General features: G+C 48.3%; 1 protein-coding gene across 1 annotated transcript in view; it reads right to left on the bottom strand.

Moving 5' to 3' along the window:
- Positions 1–3447: 3447 nt before the first annotated feature.
- Positions 3448–10310, bottom strand: part of IQCH (IQ motif containing H) — a 218024-nt gene continuing 211161 nt past the window's right edge. The window contains exon 18 of the mRNA XM_062204812.1: positions 3448–3531. Within this exon, the coding sequence (XP_062060796.1) occupies positions 3448–3531 (84 nt within the window). The remainder of the gene's footprint in view (positions 3532–10310) is intronic.

The following is a 10310-nucleotide window of genomic DNA, read 5'->3' as shown; positions in this document are numbered from 1 at the left end:
AAAGCCCGTAGTATGGTACATACCTAGCCCCTAGTAAGTGTTCGATAAATGGGAAACATAAGCAGATAGCAGACTGGCAAGTAAGACAGCACAGGTTCCTGCCACTTAATCTTATCTAATTTCTTTAAAGTTCGTATCGCTTCGGCAATGAATTAAGGGAGACAATTGCCCGATAAAGTTATTCTAACTGGTTAGTACAGTTTGCTTCTCCAACCATTGCAAACATTCCACATTAAACCATGGGCCATTCATTGTTCACTCACAATTAGACAGCTCTGCTCTCTGCTTAGCCTACACAGCCTTTCCCCAGAATCCTCTTACCCACCCAGATTCCGTCTCCTGTTTGGGATCGCAGCGGCTCGGTTCATTCTGACAGCTTCACGCGCTGTCCAGGGGTAAGTGATTCCTTTCTCAAGCTTAGCTTAGCTGGCCAGTCGCACGGTATCTCTGTAACACACGTGTGTTAAACGATAACGGACTATGCTTCTTCTCAGATGCTCTGTAATTAAAACATTTCACTAATTTAATCTGGTCCTCTGGCTTCTTCCCCTTAATTACTTGAAGCGGCTGTTTTATTAGACCCCTTTTTTGCCTTTCCCTTTGAAGCCGTGGGTAGGATTTTAGCTAGACAATCTTATAAGGCCCCGAACTTGAAAACAGGCATTCTGTGGGGGTATGTTAATGATGAGGCAAAGAAGCAACTGGCCATTGTTTGAGAAACCAAGCACGTGGGTTTAAAAACATTTTTTAAAAAAGCGATCCAGGAGAGCAAACTCCCGTGGCCACTGCCAGCAGCTTCAGGCTCTACGGTGCTAATCAAAATTCACACACGAAACTTCCCTGATGGATTTCCCAGTTTTGTCCTGTTCAGCGGGCGTTTGCGCCACGTGAATGGTCTACTGCTGTGCCGAACAAAACGGAGACAGTTTTCTTTTAAAGTCCAGAGCAGATGAGAGCCAGAAGGAGACAGAGGGTTCCATTGACTCCCAGGACACGACTGTGCCAGTGAACTAATGAGTCTCTTGGACCTTATGTTGCTCTGGCTGCCACCAAGGCACGGCTCTAATGGGCATGGAGGGCTTCCTATCCGTCAAGTGTCTGGACAATGGGCCCCTCGTCCGGCTCGGAGAGAGCTGGCCAGAAAAAGAGGTCATTGTGCTACCTCGTGCAGGCAGGCAACCTGGCTAATTAATGTATTTCCAACTATAGCAAAACAAACGCTGACACACACACAAATGGTAATTTGCTTGCAGAAACTCTTAGCCGGTGGCTGAGGCACAGTTTAAAAAGAAAATCACTGAAATTCCATAGGTTTAAAGAAAAAACACCCATACGTCCCCCCCACCCAACCCCCGACACACTCATATATTTTTGTAGATATAAAGGCAATTCTTTAAAACGATGTGTTTTGGGGTCACACCTTGTGTATTTCAACCACGAGTAAAGCTGGCTGATGTAGAAATATTTGAGGGCAGTTATGAAGCGCACGCTGAGAGTGTTAGCATTGCCTGTCTTTAACAATTTGCCCTGTAAAAGGTACAGTTGAATTCCGCTTGTAAAAATCCTACCGCTGTATTAAACAGAGAACTAGGGGATTCAAGTGTTTATTCAAGCGAGGAGGCTCTGAGTTACAAAGGATCGCGAACGAAGAGCGGATACTGCCACCTAGATAGATTCTGACGCTTGTGAACCGGGCGTCGGCTTATCCCACTTTTTCGAATGTGGCAACAACAGCAAACAATAGTGGCCGGGTACAACGAATGAGAAAGCATCACTTTAAAAATTCATGTAAATGTAATTTCCTTGGGGGAAAAAAGATATTTGGGTTTTGCCAAATAGTAATGATTATGCCTTCATTCAATTTTTAAAATGCAGAAGATAGACTCCTACTAGAAACAGGAGAAAACTTCATAAGCCACAAAGAACAAAAGTCCCACCATCCCGGAGCTTATAAAGAGGATCTAGAAGTTAGGCTGGTAACTTTCTTCCTTTATCGGGTTCTTTTTTTCCCTAAAGTTTGAGGAGAGGAAGGGATGGTTTAACACTTTGAAGTGAAAGGGCCAGCTGGTTTTGGTTTAATAAATAAAATAAGATCACTTAATAAAGAATTTTTTAAAAAGAGAATTATCTTACAATCTGTCCTGAGTCACCTCTTTGCAAACAAAGCCAACTAATCCCCCCCAACACACACACACACACACACAATTTTATTTTTCCCAGAGAACAGAACATCTCCCTTCTTTGCTCCAGGCTGGGATCCAAAATCGGAACGTCTTGCTCCTCCGTCAGGCTTGCAGAGGCTTGCTATCATTTTTGGACGGTAGCTCTTCCTTAAATCTCATTTTGTTTTCCTCCGTCACTCCTAGAATGTTTTCGACGTCCCTGATGAGGGTCTGTAAATGAACAGTGAAACAATATGCGTTACTTAAGGATCGGTGACAGCCCCCTCCTCCATCCATGGCCTCCTTTGTGGAGTTTGGTGTGGTCTAGACCAGTTCGGCTCAAGTATGGCGTGCATGGACCCCAGCTGGAGCCCAGCCACAGATTACTGGTTACCTGCCTCACCGAAACGAGTGAGAATTTGGAAGCCTTTCTAGAATTTTTGTCTACCCAGCCTACTAATGAAAATACTGGGCTTCTATGTTCTATGCGTCTAAGAGTTGTTTGTTCCATTGAGAAGCAACGAAAGTCCAAGCTGGGAATCAGATTCAGATCTCACTGGTCAATGCCAAGTGGTCATCTCTATTCAGCCAGGGTCTCAAAACCTCCCATGCATAGCCTCTTCCTGCATTCTAGAGTCTGGAGGTGGCTACTCAGCCACGTACGGCTCCAACATCTTTCAAGCCCATTGGGAGGCTTCGAAAGGCCAGTGGTTAAAATATCCGCCCCACTATGGAGACACAGGGTAAGACAAGTGGTCCACGTAGCTGCTGGGATTTTCTTCTGCTGCTTTGCAACACACATTAGCCTCGGGCTCTGGAGACCGGAGCTCTGCAGGCATCAGGCATCGCTAGCCAGACACCCGCTTTGTCTGAAACACAGGGAGATTGCATCCACGGCGCTTCGGAGTGACAGTCTCTGCTTTGGTTTCATGGAGCTGTTTCGCCCTCACCTCCAGCACCAGGGAGCTCAGCTGTCTTCCGAGCTGGGGTTTGAATGCAGAAGCTAGTTAAACAAGTCTACTCTATTTCAAAGAGAAAGTTTCAAACTATTTAAATTTAACTAACGGGTTCAGTGGGAACCTTACCACGTTGACCCTGCACAGGGGAAAATATGAACTGCTTACAAAAAACAAACACACACACACACACACACAAACACCAGAAGAAGAGATGGTTTAGCACTTGTTTACAATACAGCATGAGGTATTTTCAGCCCTTGTAAAGAAATTAACCAGGATCGTTAGTTAATTAACACCTCACCTTAAAATTGGTCTCGCCTTGCATATTAGGTGCTGATATTTCTTGATGGATGATGAAGAGATGGCGAGCAAAGGTCGTGAGGACCCCCTGGAGATCCACGCCGATTGTTCTGTTAATGATATCCAAACAAATGAGTTTACCAACCATTCCCCTCACTTGCTTAAAAACAATCACCCTCTCCTTTGTGCCTGTCTGGTGATGGAATTTAATGAGTATTTTCAATCTCACAAGGTGGCAATCTTCAGGGAGATATGAAAGATGAGGCTCCATTTTAACTTGTCAACAGAAAGGATTTGCGTAATAAATATTTTTTATTAATCAACTTAGCAGAAATCTGCAATAGGTTCAGTCGTTTCTAGCAAAAGGCTACTATTGAGCTAGCACACGTGTGGAATTGTTTAATCAGGCAGACGGCTGTTGCTAAGTGCCGGTCAGGCCTAGCAATTTCCTCGTCTTTGGTGATACCTGTATCCCGGTGTTCTGGAGACTGGGGCTCATTTGCTGTTTCCTGAGCACAGATGATTCCTGCTGTATGGGGAGTGGCCCACGTGAGTCCTAGAGCAGTGGTCTTTAAAAAGCTTGGACACCATTCTTCAGAAGATTCTTAGGGGCCAGGGTTGAGGCACAGTGGGTTAAGCCGCTGATGGGGGACAATAGAATGTCATATTGGAGTGCTGGCTGCTCTGCTTCCGATCCAGCTTCCTGCTAATGCTTCTAGAGGGCAGCAGATGATGGTCCAAGTGTCTGAGTTCCTGCCACTCACCTGGGAGATCTGGCTGGAGCGCCTGGCTCCTGACTCCAGCCTGGCCCAGCCCTGGCTCTTGGGGGCACTTGAGCAATGATATCAGAGGATGGAAAATCTCTCCCTTCCTCTCTCTCTCTCACTCTCAAATAAATTAATAAATAAATAAATATTAATTAAAAAAAGACTTTCAGAAACAGCTCACCAACTTTCCTGTAGCATTTGACTGTGGCCAGAGAAACAACTAGATGTGAGTTTGAACTTGGCAACATAACTTCAGGGAATTAAAAAAAATAGATGAACTGGTTAATGTCCTAAACAATTGTTCTGTCCAGAGAGGGGGAACCTAAAGAAACGTTCTTTAAGGCAACTGCAAAAAAAAAAAAAAGAGAGAGAGATTACTTCTTTCCCAGTTGTTACCTTCAAGTCTAAGGCTTAGACTTTTAGCCTCATGGGCTTTGCTCTTGGGGTCAGGCTGGGACCAAAGCTCCCCAGCCGTATCTTTAGGGGAAAGCAGGGCTTGGTCATTGCCATTGACTGGGTGCAGTTGCTTAAGCTCTCTGGTCTTCTGCTCCTTTTTTCCTGAGATGAAGGAATTGAACTTAGGTCAGTGCTTCTGAACTCTTTGAGTTTCATTTCCAAAGATCCAAGGATGGCCCACCCTTTAGAACTGCTGACGTTGATCTTCGTTCGTTTAAGAAAATAAATAATGTCAGGGACAGTGCCCTAAAAAACTGATCTGCATTTCGTATCACCTTGGGATCAGTGTGTATTAGACCCCGAGTCCTTCTTTATTTTTTTAAGAAAGATTTTTATTTGAGAGGTGGAGAGATAGAGAAAGAGCTGTGGAAGAGAGATGGGCAGGACCCCCATGTACTGGTTTACTCCTCAAATGCCTGAGAGCCTGTGACTCCATCCTGGCTTCCTAGTGAGTGGTGGAGCCTTAGCCTGCTGCCTCCAGTGCGCACGTTAGCAGGAAGCTGGAGTCTGGAGCAGAAGCAGGCTTTGAGCCCAGGCATTGCTACGCAGGAGACAGACATCCAAATCAACAGCTCCACCACGGAGCTGATCTCCAGGCACCCGGCTCCCGGGTCCTGCATTTGGCCTGCCTCACTGCTCCTTTTCCATCACCTGGATGGAGCTGGCCCCTCCCAGCCACATCCCCTGAGCATGAAGCTTCGTTCAGTCCCAGCCCTGGCCTGCCTTGCCCTTTGCTGTTCACTTTGCGTGTTGGCTGGTGACAGAGTCCGTCTCTTTGCGTTCGGATCTCTAATTCTTGTACTTCGCCAACATATTTGTTTGAATGCTTGAGCTTAGATGTGCAAGGGGTCTTCAGAAATGATTATGCGTATTATGAAAGAAACTATGCAGAAACTATGACAGGCAGAGTGACGGTGAGTAGGGGGGTGGAGGGAGAGATATCTTCCACCCTCTGGCCCACTCCCCAGATGGCTGCAGCAGCCAGGACCGGGCCAGGTGGAGGCCAGGAGCCAGGAACTCCATCCTGATCTCTCACATTGGTACTTGGGTTGTCTTCTGCCACTTTCCTAGGTGCATTAGCAGAAAGATGGACAGGAAGAACAGCCGGGACTCACAGGGGATGCTGGCATTGCAAGGGGCAGCTGAACCCACTGCACCACAAGGCAGGCCCTAAGATTTAAAAAAGAAGTTCGCCTCCAAACCTGCCATTTCATTTTGCCGCAAACATTTTGAAGTCCCCTTGCGTACTTGGATGTTGACTCTTTAATCCTTAGTGAGACCCACACTCTGGAAAACGCAAATTTCATACAAGTTTGCCGACTTCAAACGCAGTTGGCTGGCTCTTTTACCTTGACCCAGTAAGCCGTCGGGTGGCCCGTGTCCTGGACAGCTGGCACCACACTGCCATGCTTGGGGAGCGTGGAATGCCAGATGTTTAATCTCTGCGTTCCAACTGCCCATGCGCTGCTGCTGTGTCCCCAGCTTACCAGCAGCTGACATGTCAGACTATAATTGCCTGATTCCTGTGCAAGTCCATGGAAAATTCACATGGAAAATTTGGTCCCATTCTCCCATGATCATTTTGAAGCCCCGTCGTGTGTCCAGCCCACTGCCACATCAGCTTCTGGAGGGCCAGGATTTGCCTGTTTGGATCAGTGCAGATCTGTCCCTGGCACAGGTGATTAAATGCTTCCAGGTTTTTCTGGTAGCTGAGGGGTGGACATCCCCGGGAAGCAAAGGGCAGCTCCCTCCCTGCACGTGCCCAGAGCTCTCCCTGGCTCTGTGGTCCTTCTGGTTGGGAACCCCCAGGGCAGAGAAGATGAACGCATGCCTGCTGGTGCTGATGGACGGAGGCCTCGTTTCTGGTGCTGTTGTGGGAGTGGAACACATGGGTGGGGAGGGTCCCTGATGAAGTCCCTCTCTTAACAAGACTCAGTACATTTCTGTGTGTTTATGGGGTCCTGGGAAGAGGGTGGGACTGGAGGGAGGACTCAAACAGCCAGCTTCTCTTCTTCCTCGATGGAGGCAGGCATTAAGGGCGCAGTGCTGGATCGGAGTGGGGCCACACTCCACCTCCAAAGGGGAAGGGAGTCAAAACACCTGCCCAAGTTCAGAAGGATCAGAGAGGGCATCCCTCTGCTAGTGATGCTGTAGTCACTGATAGTGCCTTGGTAAAACAAAGGACTATATTCTGTATAGAGGAGCCTAGGTCTGTTGGACAGTTTGCTTGATTTCATGTTGCCCCTTTCTGGACCAGGAGACTGCCCACTGACCATGGCGGGGAGAACTGAGGCCACTCAGGACACCATGCTGAGTAGGGGAATCGTGGCTCTTGGGTAATTCCTACGTGACCAGGTGTGTGTGTGTGTGTTACAGTGTGAGGTCATGAGGTCTATACTGCTGTAGACATTAGAAGGGACAGAAACAGAGGGCACAGACACTTTCCCTCAGTTTAGATGAACTGAAGGGACCAGTGAGTGCACAGTAGGATACCAAGTAAGAGATCCCTCAGAGCTGTGGCTCTAATTCTGAGTCTGAGAGGGGGAGACAGGTTTGCCAGCCCTGCACAACAGCCAGCCTGTGCCGGATCTGAGAAGGCCTTTTTGGGGGGGAACGTCCTCCCAAGACACAGCAGCACTTTTCTAAGCTGCCAGAATGACAGGTGCCTTTCTGTGGTCGGGACATCTGATTCGGGTCCCCATCGATCAGGTTGGCTGTGTCTTGTGTGGGTCTGGGTTGGCGCATAGCGTGTTGTTAACTCTGAACTCTTACCCATCAGTGCTGGATGATATGATACGTCAATTACATTTACAAACTCCCATCGGCACATCTAAAGTCATCTGTATGAAATACCTGAAGATCTAAATCAAACAAGATAGACTTCCAATAAGCCAGCACGCTAAGACCCAGGAGAAGCGCCTTTTTTGTTGTTGATTGTTCTAGTCTGTCTTCTTAGCTTATTCCATCTCATGGACACCTTTCATACTCACAGCATTCCCAGCTTGTCTCTCTTCAGGTGCTCATATAATATAAAAATAGTTCCTTGTCTGTCCTGTGAAATAGAAGCAGAAATAGTGTATTACCTTGGAAACCAAGGGAAAAAAGAGGTGACTCCACAAAGACCACGAAAACGGATTTGAGTCGCCATCTCGAGTGACCTTCGCATATTGTCAGGAGGGCATTGGGAAAGGCTGCCTCCGGCGTGTGCAGCAGGTGCGCAGTGGGACAGTGCTCGGAGGGACTCTCAGAACCCCTGCGTCAGGCTCATCTCCAGTGCCTGTGGGCGTCAGCCAGCCCAGAGTCCTGGGAAGGGAATGTGCCCTTTAGCTCATAGCCTGGGTGAGTCTCTTCCACGTCAGAATCGGAAAGCTGCTGTGTTTTTTTTTTTTTTTTTTAATATTTATTTGAAAGAGTTACAAAGAGGCAGAGAGAGAGAGAGAGAGAGAGAGAGAGAGAGAGAGAGAGAGGTCTTCTATCTGCTGATTCAATCCCCAGATGGCTGCAATGGTCGGAGCTGAGCCGATTCGAAGCCAGGAGCCAGGAGCCAGGAGCTTCCTTCGGGTCTCCCATGTGGGTGCAGGGGTCCTAGGACTTGGTCCATCTTCTATTGCTTTCCCAGGCCATAGCAGAGAGCTGGATCAGAAGTGGAGCAGCCGGGACTCAAACCAGTGCCCATATGGGATGCTGACACTGCAGGCGGCGGCTTTATCCGCTATACCACGGCACTGGCCCTGGAAAGCTGCTGTTGTGAGTCCAAGGGGTAAAAAGACAGGGAAGCGATTTGTTGTGTTGAAAATTTGTTTCTATTGCGCATCAATGGAAAACTGTGTGTTCTCTATAGCTCACCCCACTACCTTGTCAGCTTGATTTTATGAGAGGCAGGATACAACTCTGTGAGGTGCAGGGAACTGGTGGACGTAGTCTATCCAGTTTGATACAAGTCCAGGTGGTTCCCCTCCTTAGCTCCCCTTGTAGAAAACTTGTCTTCTCTCCACTTGCTTCAAGATCCCTTATCTATGAAGATGTCTGCTTTTGGATTCTCTTCTGAGCAGATTATAACATCTGCCCACCTGCCCAGTTCTCTCTTTGTTCAATAAAGTCTATTATGTGGGGCTTTTTTTTTAAGTTTATCTATGTGTAAGGCAGAGTGACAGAGAGGAGACACAGACACACACACACACACACACACAGGGAGAGAGCGTCTATCAGCTGTTCACTTCCCAAATGGCCACAACAGCCAGGGCTGGACCAAGCTGTACTCCATCTTGGTCTCCTGCTTTGGTGGCAGGGGCCCGAGTACCTCCCAGAATACACATTAGCCACGGCTTGGGATGCCTGCCCCACTGAATTTCTTGTTGCCTGGAGCTGCTCTTCCTCCGCAGACAGGTGTCCAGTGGTGACTTAAATGGCACCTGTGCACAGGGTGGGGGCTTCTCCTCTTTGATCACCCCCGCTCCAGGGTTTTGGCAATCAAGTCCTGAACAACTTGACAGTTCTGAGCTCCAGGCTCCACCTCCTCAGCCCGGTAAGACTATGGGTTCTGCTCAGATCTGCTGCCCAACACAGCATGGGAATGTCTGCAAAGAGAAACCTGGGCTGAACGTGGCACCCGTCTTCCACGCCTCTGTTCTCTCACGGCCTGTTGGTCCTCCAGCATGCCTTGTTTTGGTTGCTCTTCAATGCTTTCAGACTCTTGTTTCGTATTCATTTGTCCAGCTTTCACACTAGCTTTTGATGAGAGCATTAGGGGGCTACATGCTGAGAAGGAGAGGTCTAGGTTTGGCAGGGGATTTATGACTCTCCAAGAAATGTGACCTGGAATCTCCTTAGCTTCCATCCAGAGAGAACTATAGGAGTGAACGACTTACCCAGAGTTGGTTTTCCTTAATACCACAAAAAAAAAAAAAAAAACACTCAGTATTGGATGTCACATGTGAGAGACGTGAGCATCTACACGTAGGCAGCCCATCAGAGTGAACCCCATGTTGGCTTTGTGGCCACCAGGTAGGTTCAACCTTGCTGTTGTGTTCCTGGCTGCTGGAGTCCTAACCGCTGTAGCCTGCTCAGGCCTGCTTCCCCAGGTAGTGTCGAAGGTCACGGGGCTCTGTGGCCTCATTTACCTTTCCCCCCTTCCACCGTGGGTGAAGTTCAGTCTTGTGCAAGATTCTTCTCAGGCTAGTTGTTAGAAGGCACCACAACAGGGGTGGGCACTTGGTGCAATGGTTAAGATTGCACCAGTCTTGGAGGTGGGGGGCGGCGCAGCGCTGTGGCACAGTAGGTTAAGCCTCCGCCTGTGGCTCCAGCATCCCATGTGGGCGCCGGTTCTTGTCCAAGCTGCTCTTCTGAACCAGCTCTCGGCCATAGCCTGGGAAAACAGTAGAAGATGGTTCAAGTCCTTGGGCCCCTGCACCCATGTGGGAGACCTGGAAGAAGTTCCTGGCTGCTGGCTTCAGATTGGCCCAGTTCCACCTGTTGTGGCCATTTGAGCAGTGACCCAGCGGATGGAAGACCTGTCTCTCTGTCTCTCCCTCTCTGTCTGTAGCTCTGCCTCTCAAATAAATAGACAAAATCTTAAAAAAAAAATGCCTCTTGGGAAACCCGCTTCCATATCCAAGTGCCTAGCTTTGAGCACAGGCTCTACTCCCAATTCCCAGATCCCAGGGGTG

This window comes from Lepus europaeus, chromosome 11 (assembly GCF_033115175.1).
Source record: "Lepus europaeus isolate LE1 chromosome 11, mLepTim1.pri, whole genome shotgun sequence".
In the NCBI taxonomy this organism is placed as follows: Eukaryota; Metazoa; Chordata; class Mammalia; order Lagomorpha; family Leporidae; genus Lepus; species Lepus europaeus.
The sequence above is the reverse complement of the archived record's forward strand: the minus strand, read 5'-3'. Positions and strand labels throughout refer to the sequence as shown.